Source organism: Mya arenaria, chromosome 14, assembly GCF_026914265.1.
Source record: "Mya arenaria isolate MELC-2E11 chromosome 14, ASM2691426v1".
In the NCBI taxonomy this organism is placed as follows: Eukaryota; Metazoa; Mollusca; class Bivalvia; order Myida; family Myidae; genus Mya; species Mya arenaria.
Genome location: NC_069135.1, coordinates 38,580,586 through 38,599,036, shown reverse-complemented (window position 1 = coordinate 38,599,036; position 18,451 = coordinate 38,580,586). Strand labels below are relative to the sequence as shown.

The window sequence follows — 18,451 nt, the reverse complement described above, 5'->3', positions numbered from 1 at the left end:
TTCATTCAATTTCAAAACATTGTTACAGAACTTTGATTTTTATCAACATGTATTGGGTTGTGATTCAAATTACGTATATCAGCATAATATGTTAGTCTATGTTTTATTCTTCTACTTATGTTTGTTATCTTGAAATAAAACAGTTTTCAAACAAAACATTTCACACAAAACAGTGTTTCTGTAGTTTATGTACGGAATTCTACAAAATGATACATAATAAGTTACGTTTTTTTGTTGTCTGTTTGCATTATTTGATCTTATTATTGCCATATTCCAGATATTCCTACTCCTCATTGTTCAAATTGCCAAACATGTTTACCATAACATCACAGTTCGCACCGTTTGAATGTTCTGGCATTTAAATTTAAAGTGGTGTTTATACTATATGACACAAATGAAAAATAAAAAAGGTTTCTCTGCATGTATTTCCTTTTTTAAATCCTCTAGACTTTAGATATGATGTAATCAAATAACAATTTCATAAGTTACAGCCCTTTGTTATAGCGATACCATGTTAGAAATACCAACTAAAGTACATGATTTGATCTACATGACATTGGGCGTAGCAATATGTAATCAAGTAAGTATCAGAACGTTTACAAACACGAACGGTATTAGGCCAGAGTTTTTATATCTTTAGATTTACGGGAGCCCCGTACCTAAATATTGCAAAACCCAAATAAAAATAAAATTCATTTTCGTAGTTTTATTTTTATTTTTTCCGACGAACGTTGCTCCAATGTTAAAAACAAAATAAAATTAGTGTTCTATAACCCATATCTCAGAACCAACTGGTGTACCAATTGTCATTCATTATCGGTCTTTTTACTGCACAAACCACGTAAACCAGTCGGAAATACGCGGAGAAACAGAACAGGTACCCGTTACCATAACAACGTCCTGTCAAAAGTGAAAGTACTTTTTGTCATACCCCTTATTTCTCGCAATTTCTGCAGCTATATAGAAATGTTTTTCTACAAAAAACGTTCCGATGTTTATATTTCATTATTTAAATCAAACCGTGGTGAACTTAAAGCGTGTTTATTGTGATTTTTTTTGTAGATTCAGTATGTTGTTCGCGTTTCGTGGAATGATTGCGAAACTTCCGGTCAAAATAAGGAGACAGAAATTCGTGGGTTGTGTTGTCTATTAAAAGTCGTTGGCGCACGTCATATATTAACAAGGATGAATTGGATTACAGCGCAAAAATGTATAGCTTCTGACAAACACAAACTGCAAAATGATATCGTGTTCATCATAGTCAAAATGGATATTTTTTTCTGAATTTGACTCTGGGGAGCATTGAACACACTGCTTCACAATCACATATTTGAAGAGAAAAACACAAGGTATCGTGATATTCGTAGTTGTTAATTAGTTTAATAATGATTTCGAATTTAAATCGTTATAGAATACTGAAAATGATGTAATAATAACATAGTGTGTGTTTCCGATAAAAGAGAAAAAATCTGAACACAAGATATCTGGCAGTCAGTGCAAGAAGTCAAACTTATCCGTTGCTTATTGCCAACGGGCATAGCTGGAATTAGAAGGATATTTTTCAGGACTGATTCTAAAATCAGTTCTTAGACCTGTTTTTTTTTAAACATATAACACTTGTAAAATTTATCTGAATGCTCCCGAATTTTCTTTGGTGAAGTACATAAATGTAGATTTTGACTGTCTGTGTATCCATAAGCCCTGTCAAACTTTGAAGTGAAGAGGAATTTCCATCAGGGCTTCTACTTTTTTTTGGTTATATTTTCTATGTAAAAACCACATCACGGTAAATTGTCACGGTGCTATTTCGTTAAAGACAGAAAAAACACATTTGACCTCCTTATTATACCGTGTCTGAAACTGTGTTCAATGTTTGATTACTTCACAATGGAAAGGATATGCTTATATTATGGGCAAAATGTTAGAATTGGCCATTTAAACTTCTTTATTACACTGACATGTTTCATAAAATCCATGGGTTGATAACATTTGCACCTCATATGCATAGATGCATTCGAACAAATATATACAATTAATTTCAATGAGCGCTTGAACTCACAGTGTTGAGGTCAATATTTTCAGTCATTAAAAGGATCTTTTAATTATGCTTTTGAAACTTTATGGTGATCTATCACCCTTTTTTCAGCCTATGAAATAGCTGACACAAATAAGGTGTGCTTTGTCTTCATGATATAAGAAGTTTTAAAAAATCAAAAAAAAATCGGAGAAAAATCCGTTTTATTTTTATTTATTTCTCCTTTGGGACATTTTATGCATTTTATTTTTATTTTTATTTCCTCCTCCTTACCCAACTTTTTGAAAAATCTCCCGTAAATCTAAAGATAAAAAAACTCTGGCCTTATATCTCTCGTTTTACAAACTAAGCACCTGGTGTATATCAATATTTCAGAAAAAAAGTAATTATAATGGTCAAATTTGATAGATTTGAGATTGAGATTTTACCTAACTTTCTTCGTAATATTAATTCATGTATAGCTTAAAGGTATCTCCCAGTGGCAAATCCAGGATTATTGCTTGTGATCCAGAGGGTGTAAGTTATTAAATAAGGGCAAACATTTTAGGTTGCGGCCCTCCTTCAGAATTAGAATTGGTATTACTAAGATTATTGACAGGGGATCCATATAATAATGTAGTTATTCGTTTTAGTACAATAAGATGCTGCGTACACAACTTCAACTTAGTAACTTGCGGCCACAACTTAGTATCTTGTGGCCACGACTAAGTAGCTTGCGGCCAAATCTTAGTAACTTGAGCCCACGACTTAGTAACTTTGGCCACGACTAAGTAACTCTTGGCCACAACTTAAAAACTTGAGGCCACAACTCAGTAAAGTGAGTGGGTGTATGAGGTAACTTTCAGTACTTGAGGTTTCGGGGCGTACATACGGTTACTTGGTGTATATGAGGCAACTTGGTGTGTATACGGAATACTTAGAACACATAAGGTTAGAAATTGTACATGAGATTACTTTGTCTACATGAGGTAGCTTGTAGGACATGAGGTCACTTGGTGAACATGCGGTTACTTGGTGTACATGAGGCTACTTGGTGCACATGCGGTTACTTGGTGTACATGAGGTTACTTGGTGTACATGACGTTACTGGGTGTGCATGAGGTTTCTGGGTGTACATGGCGTTACTTTTAGTTTACTTTGTGTACATGAGGTCACTTGGTGCACATGCGGTTACTTGGTGTACATGAGGATACTGGGTGTACATGAGGTTACTGGGTGTACATGAGGTTACTGGGTGTGCATGAGGTTACTGGGTGTACATGAGGTTACTGGGTGTGCATGAGGTAACTGGCTGTATATGACGTGACCGGTTGTGCATGACGTTATTTGATTTACTTAAGGTAACTTGGTGTTCACGAGGTTACTTGGTGTACATGAGGTTACTGGGTGTACATGAGGTTACTGGGTGTACATGAGGTTACTGGGTGTGCATGAGGTAACTGGCTGAACATGAGGTAACTGGCTGTACATGACGTTACTTGGTTTATTTAAGGTTACTGGGTGTTCACGAGGTTACTTGGTGTACATGCGGTTACTGGGTGTACATAAGGTTAATGTGTGTACATTAGTTTACTTTGTGTACATTAGGTTTTTTGGTGTCATGAGGTTACTTGGTGTATATGAGGTTACTTGGTGTAAATGAGGTTACTTGGTGTACATGAGGTTACTGGGTGTACATGAGGTTACTGGGTGTACATGAGGTTACTGGGTGTGCATGAGGTAACTGGCTGAACATGAGGTAACTGGCTGTTTATGACGTTACTTGGTTTATTTAAGGTTACTGGGTGTTCACGAGGTTACTTGGTGTACATGAGGTTACTGGGTGTACATGAGGTTACCGGGTGTGTATTACGTTACCTGAAGTACATAAGGTCACTGGGTGTTCATGAGATTACTTGATGTACATGAAGTTACTGGGTGTACATGAGGTTACTTGATGTACATGAGGTTACTTGATGTACATGGTGTTACTGGGTGTACATGAGGTTACTTGGTATAATTAAGGTTACTTGGTGTACATGAGGTTGTTTGGTGTGCATGTGGTTACTTGGTGTAAATAAGGTTACTGGGTGTACATGAGGTTACTTGGTGTGCATGAAGTTACTGGGTGTACATGACGTTACTTGGTTTAAATGAGGTTACTTGGTGTGGATGAGGTTACTTGGTGTACATGAGGTTACTTGGTGTTCATGACGTTACTGGGAGTACATGAAGTTACTGCGTGTACATGAGGCTACTAGGTGTACATGAGGTCACTAAGTATGAATCAGGTTACTTGTTGTACATGACGTTACTGGGTGTGCATGAGGTTACTGGGTGTTCATGGCGTTACTTGGTATACATAAGGTTAATGTGTGTACATTAGTTTACTTTGTGTACATTAGGTTTTTTGGTGTACATGAGGTAACTTGGTGTATATGAGGTTACTTGGTGTAAATGAGGTTACTTGGTGTACATGTGGTTACTTGGTGTACATAAGGTTGCTTGGTGTAAGTGAGGTTACTTGATGTCCATGAGGTTACTGTGTGTATTTGAGGTTACTTGGAGTAAATGAGGTTACTGAGTGTAATTGAGGTTACTTGTCGTACTTGAGATTACTTGGTGTACAATATGGTTACTTGGTACATATTTTATTACTTGGTGTATATGTTACTTAGTATACATGAACTTACTTGGTAAACTTGGGTCGGATTAGTACCTTAAGTTGTTAAGGTTAAGTACACACGTGGAAATTTCTTCATAAATAGTTATGTTCGGAGTCGTGAAACCGCTACAACTGAGTGTTATTTTTCGTGCATCCGGCCATTTTCTATCGAAAACAACCTCGGATGAATATGGACGGTTTACATTGTTAGAAATATTTTTGAACACCCTTCAGCCACCCTCCCCCCCCCCACACACACTTCAAATCGTCCAAGTTTAGTTTTTAATTTCGATAAAGGAGAGAAAAAAAATGTAATACGCTCAAAATGCACCAATTCGGGCTGGAAAGTGTTAAAATAAATCGCAGAGTACTTTCAAACACCCCTGCTCACACTTTAAACCAAATAAATTTCGGTTCTGAGGGAGGATTGCAAGTCAAAATGTTATGCCCCTAAGTTACGCACCCTCATATATCGAATCATGGATCCGCCCCTGAATGCCATGGTACACTTAACGCCCGGCAATCAATTTGAACTAACAAAATGCATATTAAACACAGCAACTTTTCTATGGATGTACCGGCATACACCCGAGGTTGATTTCGATGGAAAATGACCGAGGTATTCCGAATCGTGTCATTTCGGCAGTCTTCGGCAAGCTCGGGATATATTTATTTCGTTGTGCATTTCGAGTGTAGAAAGGCCTACTAAACCAGAAGTCGTGAACTTCTATTGAAATTAATACGGGACACAATCCCGGCATGATTAAAATGTGGTTTGGATTTGAAGAACAATAGTGTTAATTAAGCAAGGTTGTAACAACGCTTATCATTTGGATATTGTGTAATATGTCAGTGTGACATTGATCTAAATTTGTGGTTTCTTCGTTTCAGTACAAAACAATTACTTCCTTGTAACCAAATACACAAACGTGGCTGAATGAACATCTATATTTTGATTTAGTTCGTGAATCTTTTTCAACTCAAGAGACAAAAAATGGAATATAATTTTGGATCATCAATTTCTTTCCATACATGGTGTTGGGGTTCGTGAAGCACTAGAATTCATGGTTATCATTCGTGGAAATGGGCCAATTCGCTATAAAATATACAGGAAAAAGTACTTCCTACAACTATTCGGCCATCTCCGGTATGGTCCGAATAGACGATCGTTACAACTCGGTAGTCCTCGGCAAACCCAGGTGTGATAAGGCCCACTTGACAGTCGATAACATTTCGAAATGTTAACACAGGAATAAAGTACGGCATATTTAAAACATTTTTGTATTTGAAAACTGATTGTGAATTGAGAACGGTTTAAATACGCTTATCATTTTGATATCGTGATATATATCAGTGTAGATTTGATCGAAATATTGGTTTTCTTCGTATCAGCGGAGTACAAAATTATTAACTTCCTTGTTTCAAATAAACAGAAACTGACTGTGTGAACTAGTTTGTGAGTCATTTTTAATCTCAAAAACGAAAATGGCTTCTAAGTTTGAATCATCCATTCAGAGGGGCTGTGACTTCATTCATGATTTTTCCTGCTCTCCGTGTGAAGAGAACGGATTTAACACCGAAGCTCACCATTATTGTACTCAATGCACAAAATATTACTGCCAAAACTGTGTTTCAAAACATAACGGATTATATCAGAAGCACGCGGTACTCGGACAGAAGGACGTGAAGAAATGGGAGGCAGCCCCAGGGGTTGTGGACGCCCTGGAGAGATGCGGGATGCACCCCGGGGAGGCACTGAAGCTGGTATGTGGTGACCATGACCAGTTGTGTTGTCCTGTGTGCGTCGCCGTGGACCACAGGTATGTTAGAAATATATATAAGTTTAAGGTGCACAACATAGGTTCATGCAAATAATAATAATAGTTATTATTATTATTATTATAATGATTATTATTATTATTATTATTATTATTATTATTATTATTATATGTGCATTATAAAGTTAAACTCATTTGACTTTTAAACAAAACAAAGCTTACGACTTGTGTATATTAAAGAAATATCAGTCTTTATATACATTTATAATTCATTTTAAAGCTACGTGGCCACAAATTACCCAGTTTTAAAAGTACAAAATATCATTGATATTTTTTATACGTATACACTTCATATGCCTTTTTGGTTTCGATCGTTTAAATAAAAGATGAGTTAAACATTATCATGCATTTTTCGCGTCAACCTATATTATGCGCCTTTGCTGTTATTCGTGTGTCGCCGTGGACCACAGGTTTGAAGGAAGAAAACGTCAATATAAAGGCGCATAACATAGGTTGATGCAAAACTATTTTATTGTTTTTATCAATTACTATTTTTTACTTATTTGACTTTTCATTATCAAAACAAAAAAGGCTTATAAATAAGTCCATTTTACAAAAAGATAAGTCTTTGAACATGCAAAAGGTGATTTCAATTAATAGCTACGTGGCCACAAATTCCCCAATCACTGAATCTGTACACAAATATTTCTTCTGGTTTTGATCAATCAAGTCAAATGAATAAACCATAATAATGCATTAAAAACTAAAATAAAATCATGTTTGCATCAACCTATATAGTGCGCCATTAAGACACAAAACGGTAACTTATCTATACGTAATTGCGTCAAATTTTTAATCATTTTCTTTAACATTGTCCCACATAAGCAAGGTCATATTCAGTTTATGCAGATCTGATTACAACTGTTTCACAACTTCTTTGTTTCAGACAATGCTCCAAAATCCATCCCATTCCAGATGTAGCAAAAGGTATTCAGATAAATATTGAGTTTCAACAAATTCCAAAGAAGATAGCTGAACTTGAAAAGCAATTCGAGCTGAAGAAAGAAGCAAGAATGAAGAATACGACATCTCTAAAAAAGACGCGGGCAGCCATTTCTGATAAATTAAAAACCATACGTAAAAAGATCAACGAAATCCTTGACAAGATTGAGAAGGCAACTTTACAGGACGTGGACGGAATAATAGCTAAACTTGAAAAAAATATAAAGAAAGATATCGAAACTTGTGATAAAATGACTATTGAACTGCAAAACATGATTGCCGCTGTTCAAACAAAATCAAAATCAAGCGAGTCAAAATCATATATTGCGTACAGAAAGAGCCAGGATATGATTTCACAAGCAAACGATCATCTTCGTGGCATATCAGTCATTGAGTGTTACAATGTAACATTTCAAGCCAATAACCTTATCGAAGAACTTTTATCTTCGATACAGACCTTTGGAACGATTGAAGAGCAAACTGTTATGACCAAACAGCGAAAAGATCCCCTTTCCGATCCAAACCACGTCTTCAGTGTTGCAGAGTACAAGGAGTACAACGTGAGGATGAGTGATGACAAAGGTCGATGTGATATCCAAGGCGTATGTGAAATGCCTAGTGGAGAGTTTGTCATAGTAGACAATAACAATTGTAAAGTGAAGCTCCTGGACAAGGAGTACAGGGTGATCGACCACTGTGATGTCCCGGGGAAACCATATTACGTGTGCCACATTGACGGAAATGAAGTGGCCGTTTGTATTTACAGTGTTAATGCTGATATTCGAGGACTTTATTTCATTAATGCTACGAAAGGGAAATTCGTCACTACGAGGAAGTTAAGCATCACCCATGGATGTCATGCCATTGCTCATCATGGTGGCCAGCTTTACTTATTCTCCGATACCGCCCTGTACGTCTACACGTTGTCGGGGCAGAAGGTGAAGATGCTGTACGAGGACATATCTTTGGTTTGGTCGGTGTGGAAATGTGCCATCAGTAACGACGGGGAGACAATCTACATCACAAACTTCAGTAAACACCAACTGATCACCCTAGACAACAACGGCAACAAGCTTTCCTTACTCACTGACCCTGACATGAAACAACCTAGAGGAGTACACGTGACACCTGCTGGACACGTGTTCGTCTGCTGCCAATGCTCCGACACAGTGATGCAGGTTGACAAAGACGGGAAGAAGAAGTTGGCCACCCTTGCAAGGAAAGAAGACGGACTGTACGGACCGCGTGATTTATGTTTCAGCAGCCGCATTTCCTCTCTGATTGTTGGCGGATTGAAAGACACACTTCTTGTTTTCAAGTTAAATTAAAACTAAAAACGTTCAATGTTTGATTTGGTACTATCGAACAGGAATCTTCTCTATTGATGTTGCAAAGTATATTGTAGTATTGCCATACATGTATATAATTGTTTTGTTCGACCGCATGCTATAAGTAATATGATATGAATCCAAAAGCATCTTGAGAATACTTATATTTTATCATATTTTGGACAATTTATATCCCACAAACTATGTGAAATATTATATATATATATATATATATATTTGTTCTATTTGATAAATGTAGACTGTTCAATTTTCGTGTATATTTATATATATATATATATATATATATATATATATATATATATATATATATATATATATATATATATATATATATATACATATAGAGAACATCGTCATATTGACTTTATCAATTTAAATATAATGATGATTTAGTTGCATAATATACACACAGGTGAATTGCAATAAAAAAATAATAAAAAAATCTCTTGTTTCAATGTCGGAGATATGGTTCACATGAACGATCAGAAAATCATCTTCTGAAAAATGCATACTAGATTTCAAACGTATACTGAAAATTTTGAAGGACATATTCTCAAGAACACAAACCAAAAGCACAACATACATATCACGTATAACATCGACAGTCTCGGTTAGATTGAGACTTACATCTCACGTAAAACATCGGTAGACAAGGTTAGATTGACACTTACATCTCACGTATAACATCGAAAGTTTTGGTTATATTGAGACTGACATCTCACGTGTAACATCGACAGTCACGGTTAGATTGAGTCTTAAATATCTTTAATTACATCGACAGTCTCGGTTTGTTGACACATCTCACATTTTCCATCAACAGTCTCAATTGGAATGAGACTAATATCAGGTTAAACATGAACAGTCTCAATTGGAATGAGACTTACATCTCACATACTAGTATAATATGACCGACCGGTTTGATTGAGACATACAGCTAACGTGTTACATCGACAGCCTCCGTTAAATTGAGACTTACATCCCACGTTTACCATCAACAATCTCAGTTAGATTGAGACGTACATCATACGTTTTACATCGACAGTCACGGTCAGTTTAAGACGTATTGCCCACGTTTAACACCGACAGTCTCGGTTATATTGAGACTTGCATTACACATGTAGCATCGACAATATCGGTTAGTTTGAGACATATTGCCCGCGTTAAATATTGTTAGATTGGTTTTATTGAGACTTACATCACACGTGATACATTGACAGTCTCGTTTTGTTTGAGACTTACACGCCACGGTTAACATCGGCAGTCTCGGTTAGTTTGTGACTTACATCACACGTGGTACATGGACAGTTTCGGTTAGTTTGAGACTTACATCCCACGGTTAACATCGACATTCTCCGTTGGATTGGGACTTAAATCACACGTGTTATATCGACAGTCTCGGTCATATTGAGACTTACATCACATGTGGTATATGGACAGTCTCGGTTACTTAAAGACTTATTGCCCAAGTTTAATATCGACAGTCTCGGCTAGAATGAGGTTTTCATCACATGTGTAGCATCGACATTCTGGGTTAGTTTGGGACTTTCATCACACTGTTAATATCGACAATCTCCGTTGGATTGGGACTTAAATCACACGTGTTATATCGACAGTCTCGGTAAGATTGATACTTTCATTACATGTGTAGCATCGAAAATTTCTGTTAGTTTGAGACTTACATGTCACGGTTATCATCTACAGTCTCCGTTACACTAGGACTTACATCTCACGTGTTACATCGCCAGTCTCCGTTGGACTGGGACTTACATCTCACGTGTTACATCGCCAGTCTCCGTTGGACTATGACTTACATCTCACGTGTTACATCGACAGTCTACGTTGCACTAGGACTTACATCTCACGTGTTACATCTACAGTCTCAGTTGCACTAAGACTTACATCTCACGTGTTACATCGCCAGTCTCAGTTGGACTAGGACTTACATCTCACGTGTTACATCTACAGTCTCAGTTGCACTAAGACTTACATCTCACGTGTTACATCTACAGTCTCCGTTGGACTGGGACTGACATAGTACATGTTACATCGCCAGTCTCCGTTGGACTGAGACTTACAGCTTCTTGTGATTGAACAACTCCAAGAAACGATTAATTTACTGAATATAGTTACTTCAGTTATGTTTTTTTTATTTACTTCAGCTGAAACCGTACACAAGCTTAATTTAATTTTAACATATTACAACATTATATTTATCATTCTCGTTGGCGAGATGTTACACGAGAGTGTGGTCTTGTGTTGCGGGGGAAACCGGCATACTCGGAAGAAACCTACTTGTCCGTATTAGTGACCACACGCCAAACTCACATGCGCCCAGGCCGGGGATCAAACCCGAGTCGCTCCGATGAGAAGGGCTAACTTAGGCTAACCACTGCGCTAACCGAACAACCCAAAACAGATGCTGGCCAGTGTTTCTATAATTTATAATCATTTTTTAACATCCAAAAAGCTTAGTTGTAATATTATGTTTGATACGTCTTATACTTATATATAATTCTTTCTGTACACTGTAAAACTTCAATTGAAATGATACCTACATAATACGCGGGTACCTGTCCGTGATATCAGGTAGGGAGACCTGATTTCAGGGAGGGACAGATGATTTTAGTAAGATAAATCTTATTCAATAGGGGACTAATAGTTTATTGAAGGACATCTGATTTCAGGAAGAAATATTTGCTTTCAGGAAGGGGCAAATGCTTTCAGGAAAGGACAAATGCTTTCAGGAAGGGATATATTATTTCAAGAAAGGACATATGGTTCAAGGAAGAGACACATGATTTCGGGAAGAGACACATGATTAAGGGAAGGAACACATGATTTCAGGAAGGGACACCTGAGTACATGAAGGTACACATGCTTTCAGGAAGGGACACCTGATTTCAGGAAGAGACACATGATTTCAGGAAGGGACACCTAATTTCAGGAAGGGACAATTAATTTCAGGAAAAGAGAGATGATTTCAGGAAAGGACACATGATTTCAGGAAGAGACACATGATTTTAGAAACAGACACATGATTTCAGAAAGAGACAGATGATTTCAGAAACAGAAACAAGATTTCAGAAAGAGACACATGATTTCAGGAAGGGATACCTGCTTTTCAGGAGGGGACACATGCTTTCATGAAGAGATACCTGCTTTCAGGAACAGACACAATATTTCAGGAAGGGACACATGCTTTCAGGAAAGGACACATGCTTTCAGTAAGGAAAGCATTATGACAGGAGGGGAGTCATAGTTTCTAAAAGTAAAAAATGGTTTTAGGAAGAAACATTTGATTTTAAAAAGGAACACATGGGACATGATTTCAGGAAGGAACACTTGATTTCAGACAAAGAAAAATGACTTTAGGAGGGGACACATGATTTCAGGAAGGGACACATGATTTTAGGAGGAGACACAGGATTTCAGGAGAGGAAACATGATTTCAGTAGGGGACACATGCTTTCAGGAAAGGACATATGTTTTCAGGAGGGGACACATGATTACAGGAGGGGACACTTGATTTCAGGAATAGAGAAATTATTTTAGGAGAAGACACATGCTTTCAGGAATGGACACATGATTACATGAGGGGGCACATGATTTCAGGAAGAGACACATGATTTCAGGAAGAGACACATGCTTTCTGGAGGGGACACATGATTTCAGGAAGAGACACATGATTTCAGGAGGGGACATATGATTTCAGGAAGAGACACATGATTTCAGGAAGAGACACATGATTTCAGTAGGGGACACATGATTTCAGGAAGAGGCACATACTTTTAGGAGAGGATACATGATTTCAGGAAGGGACATATGATTTCAGGAGGGGACACATGATTTCAGGAATAGACATATGATTTCAGGAGGGGCACATGGTTTCAGGAAGAGACACATGATTACAGGAGGGGATACATGATTTCAGGAGGGGACACATGATTTCAGGAATAGACATATGATTTCAGGAGGGGCACATGATTTCAAGAAGAGACACATGGTTACAGGAGGGGATACATGATTTCAGGAAGGGACAAATGATTTCAGGAGGGGACTCATGATTTCAGGAATAGGCATATGCTTTCAGGAAGGGGCACATGATTTCAGGAAGGGACAAATGATTTCAGGAGGGGACACATGATTTCAGGAATAGACATATGATTTCAGGAGGGGCACATGCTTTCAGGAATGGACACATGATTACATGAGGGGGCACATGATTTCAGGAAGAGACACATGATTTCAGGAGAGGACACATGATTTCAGGAAGAGACACATGCTTTCTGGAGGGGACACATGATTTCAGGAAGAGACACATGATTTCAGGAGGGGACATATGATTTCAGGATGAGACACGTGATTTCAGGAAGAGACACATGATTTCAGTAGGGGACACATGATTTCAGGAAGAGGCACATACTTTTAGGAGAGGATACATGATTTCAGGAAGGGACAAATGATTTCAGGAGGGGACACATGATTTCAGGAATAGACATATGATTTCAGGAGGGGCACATGATTTCAGGAAGAGACACATGATTACAGGAGGGGATACATGATTTCAGGAGGGGACACATGATTTCAGGAATAGACATATGATTTCAGGAGGGGCACATGATTTCAAGAAGAGACACATGATTACAGGAGGGGATACATGATTTCAGGAAGGGACAAATGATTTCAGGAGGGGACACATGATTTCAGGAATAGGCATATGCTTTCAGGAGGGGCACATGATTTCAGGAAGGGACAAATGATTTCAGGAGGGGACACATGATTTCAGGAATAGACATATGATTTCAGGAGGGGCACATGATTTCAGGAAGGGACACGTGATTTCATGAGTGAACTTATGATTACAGGAGGGGACACAGGATTTCAGGAGAGGAAACATGCTTTCCGGAGGGTACACATGTTTTCAGGCGAAGACATATGATTTCAGGAGGGGACACTTGATTACAGTAGGGGTCACATGATTTCAGGAAGGGACACATTATGACAAGAGGGATTAGTCATAGTTTTTGAAAATAACACATGATTTCAGGAAGAAACATTTGATTTAAGAAATGGACACATGGGACATGATTTCAGGAAGGAACACTTGATTTCAGGAATAGAGAAATTATTTTAGAAGAAAACACATGCTTTCATGAATGGACACATGATTACATGAGGGGGCACACGATTTCAGGAAGAGACGCATGATTTCAGGAGAGGACACATGATTTCAAGAAGAGACATATGCTTTCAGGAGGGGACACATGATTTCAGGAAGAGACACATGATTTCAGTAGGGGACACATGATTTAAGTAGGGGACTTATTATTTCAGGAAGAGACAGATGATTTCAGGAGGGGACACATGATTTCAAGAAGAGACACAAGATTTCAGGAGGGGGCACATGATTTCAGTAGCGGACTCATTATTTCAGGAAGAGATACATGATTTCAGGAGGGGACACATGATTTAAGTAGGGGACTCATTATTTCAGGAAGAGACAAATGATTTCAGGAAGAGACAGATGATTTCAGGAGGGGACACATGATTTCAGGAAGAGACACATGATTTCAGGAAGAGACAAATGATTTCAGGAAGAGACAAATGATTTCAGGAAGAGACAAATGATTTCAGGAAGAGACAGATGATTTCAGGAGGGGACACATGATTTTAGGAAGAGACACATGATTTTAGGAAGTATGTTGGATTATACCATTACAATGTATAATTATTTTATTTTTATCAAGATTGATTCTTGATAAATTCAAGCTTTAATTTCATTTATGTTATTTTAACTTTATATATATTATATAAATTCGCGTCGCGACAAAACCTGTCTTAATAACCAAAATATCGATTTTAAGTTCTTCACAGTTTTATATAGGTGTGTTTATAACAATAAAAAATATGTTATTTTATTTTTGATATCTTGTAAACTTTTTGAGATTTTCCACTTTAAGTGACACAGGGGTAAACGTCGATTTTATGAAAACGCGTGACGTTATGACGTGTGAAATACCAACAACTAACGTAAAAACTTCGTGATAATGAAGCGAACACCTGTCTTCATGAGTAAATATTCAAACGAATATTACTGACATAGACCGTTTCAATTGTTTTAATTTCAATTTTAATTTCGTTGCTTAGCAACATAAGAACATTTAAGAATAACATGAAACATAGCATCCGAATGCAAAAAAAACATCATTTAAAAAAAAAATCAACAACTTCATTTCATTTCAATATCACTTTATTAGGGTAATTGTCTTAAATATATATGCAAACATGCCTTGTACTGTGCCTTGGCTGTTATATATTTGTTTTACTTGGAAACTAATTCATCATTAATATGGTGCATACATTACTATGTCTAACGTGCAATACTGATATGTTGCTCAGCAAAGAGCAATGTAAGTCTTGTATCTACAAAAGATGTCGTGAATTTACATTAACAATAGAACAATCAACGGCCACAAGGCAAACATAGCTATAAAGTGTTTGGTACGGGGCATAAAATGTCCTGGTACGGAGACCGAACGTATGGTCGGACGCATTTATATAAGGATTCTTGTCGGGGATGGCTAAATCCTGCAGCTTGAACAACATCCGGTCGGGCTTGGGTCTCGAACCGGAAGACAGGATCCTTAAGAATGTTCAGCGTGTCCTCCTCTGCATCTCGCGACGTTCTTACTACAACGACACCAGGCTCAGTGAACGAAAATCGAAAGTACTGGTACTTCCTGAAGTTAATCATGCAAGACACTTGATTAACAATCGATTTACATTAATAAATAAACGGTGATTGGCTACTTATTACATACTGTAAAATTTGCGGTAATTATTTATACATAGGTGTTTATTAATCGTAAAACCATAATCATTATGTAGAAGGTATGGGACTGTTATGAGTTGTAATTGAACGTGACGTTACCTTATTCCATTGAGTGCATTGAAATGGTCGCCAAGGAGGCCTTTCCAGTTTCTCCAAGACCATGCTGGATAACGAACCGCTGTGTTAGAATATTAGGATTTGTTCACAACGTCCTCTAGCTGATCCAGGCTCTTACAGTCCGTTCTCCTGTACAATCGCTTCACATTTCCAAACCCACTATCATCGAGGCATTTTGCATGTCCTGCAAGAGTTCGATAAACGGATTTATTAATTAAGAGCATGTGTATTTTGCACGATGTTAAAGTTGCAGAAACAAATAGACGATGTTGTAATAGCAGCAGGAGAATAAAATCTTAATATAAGCAAATGTGAATATACATCTACATATGCGTATTCAATGAAATCGTTATATGTTTATGTATAGAAATATGCATATATATTTATTATAATGACTTAGAAAGACGAACCTGGTATTTGCATCAGATACTCAATGGTACTGTGCTGTCCGGTCATGACTCTCCACATGAAGTAGCCCACGAGAAACTTATTCTTATTCTGACCTGTAATGCGAAATTATACATGAATTTGTGTAATTAATTTCCTGTAGAGAATGTATCGCCACTTTACGCGCAAATTATAGGAGAAACACACGTAAACGCACACACGCACACAACTGCAAAGGTGCGACATTGTAAATGTTACGGACAATTACCAGTAGAAAAAGGAGGGATGGCGCAGAGTTAGAGAGTCTGCTTTACGACAAAGAGTTGCAAAGTTCAATCCCCAGTCGGGAAACATTCTTGTGACCACTCATATTGACACACAAGCGAGTTCAAGCAAAAAAAATGACTCGAGAGTTACTCTATCAGCTTTCGTCACAATTGAATTAATATAAATTGGTATGCTAGTAATATATTTTATATGTTTTGAGAAAGATTTGTTTTGTGTTTTAAATTTACCTGGACAATTATCGGCGTGGATGGAGCAAGACGTTGATTGGCCGCCGTAGTTTTGAAGGGCCCAGTCTATCATTGAAATGACGGCATGTGGTCCGTGTGATTTCGAACCGTCTTTCCCCATAGTCTCGTTCTCGTCGATGAGGAAATTCAGCTAGTGTGGGTCGCCATCTATTCGAAATCCAAATATATTGCTCTTCCTAAGAGATAAGAAGAATAAGGGACCCATTTGTCTGTAGTAGTGTGTCAGGCTTACACGTTGTGCAAAGTCAAACGTGAAATGGTGATACCGCTCACAGTCACCGGCGTCACGCGTCTCCGTACTGCGACATATACAATCATTGTACAATACCCGTTCCTGAAAAATGTAATAATCGGCTCTTTTATTTACCTTGGATATAACTCACTTTTATCAGAAATTGACATTATCGTATAATAATAGGTGAGAACGGCAGATGCAATTATTTGTGATTTAAGTAAGTATGCACATCATGATTTATGTACATGAATAAAACTATAACGGTGGGTGGTTAGTGGATAGTTGTGCAATTCTCACCTCAAAGGTCATGGGTTCGATCCACTACACGGGTACTTTCTAATTGCTTCTCGAGAACAGGAAATTGATGCGGCAGTTATTCATATTATCATCACAAAAAAATACTTTGGCATACAAAAATGATACTTTGTATTTTACCTGTTGTGCCTTCGTTATATGAGCGCTGTATGCATCCGACGCTTCTATTTTGTCGTCTTCCTTGACAGCGTCCATCACGCGTTTCCTGATTTTTTCGCATGTAGCACAGACGTCGTCACGCGGATATGCGATTTTGATGTGGGGTACACATGTCGACCAAATTGTCTTGAAGGCGGTCAGCTTCACACATCGAATGGGAACCACCGAATCTACAGCCTGTTTCTCATATTCCTTGAATGTCATCAGTTTTGTTTCGCTTGCAGGGAGATAAGTTGGCGGAATATTGTCTCGCCCTCTGGGAGCTGCAGGCATTGGTAACCCCTCACGTTCTGTATAGTTCAGGAGAAACTTTACCACGCGCTACACATCGTCAAACGTTAGGGCGTATTTGGGACGTCTTCCAGTGTTCCCATGGATCCTTGGAACGATCCCATTTGTTGCCATGTGCGCCATCAGTCCTTGTAAGGCACTTCTTCCTATGTCATACCAGAGGTGAAATGTTCTCCTGCAAACAATGGTCCCATTAGATTTAAATGTATAACGCATCCGTTGTCTCTTTTTTCCTTTCTTTGTTGTTGCCTTTGCGCGGTCGTCTTGTAAGATGGCCATGGTATACATGTCTTTTTCCTTTGTGTCCATTTCCCTTAAGTTAAGTATGTGTTCATACACATTCCCTACATTAAGTTGTTGTGATCATTTACTTTGACACCCACATCCATCTTTACACACTTTCTTTATATCTGTACGCTCACAATTTTCAGCCACTTCATTATCGCTTTCACCTAATCCAGCCTCTCCATTCCCATCGCTGTCTGTATCTTCGTCTACGATTTCTTGCTGCAAAATATAATCCCTCACATGACCTTCTAATATCCCGCCAATTGTGCCAATATCATCGTTGTCGACTTCATTATCAACTTCACACGACTCGTCTAACTCTTGTGATGCAAATGGTGTTGAAACTGGCGTTCTTCCAAAATGATTTGAGTACACACAACTCCTGAAAATATATAATAGGAAAAAACCTCATTATATCAGTTATATAAACCGGGTAATTTTGTATTATTTGAACCATTTTTTTTCAAAAATTATTAATGATAA

At 37.8% G+C, this 18,451-nt stretch overlaps 1 protein-coding gene and 1 pseudogene across 1 annotated transcript; one reads left to right on the top strand and one right to left on the bottom strand.

Annotated features, from left to right (window-relative positions):
- The first annotated feature begins 5,343 nt into the window (after positions 1–5,343).
- On the top strand, positions 5,344–9,055 carry LOC128217758 (uncharacterized). Its single transcript, XM_052925124.1, has 2 exons — positions 5,344–6,499; positions 7,404–9,055. Exons 1-2 carry the CDS (start codon positions 6,165–6,167, stop codon positions 8,785–8,787), a joined length of 1,719 nt encoding a protein of 572 aa, XP_052781084.1. The 5' UTR covers positions 5,344–6,164; the 3' UTR covers positions 8,788–9,055.
- A 6,240-nt stretch (positions 9,056–15,295) lies between these two features.
- LOC128216095 (uncharacterized) lies at positions 15,296–16,900 on the bottom strand (annotated as a pseudogene).
- Between the last annotated feature and the right edge of the window lie 1,551 nt (positions 16,901–18,451).

Excerpts from the sequence above, each read along its gene's own strand:
- LOC128217758 (XM_052925124.1), top strand. The coding sequence starts at position 6,165 with ATGGCTTCTAAGTTTGAATCATCCATTCAGAGGGGCTGTGACTTCATT. Across the intron at positions 6,500-7,403 it reads TGCGTCGCCGTGGACCACAG|ACAATGCTCCAAAATCCATC; the intron begins GTATGTTAGAAA and ends TCTTTGTTTCAG.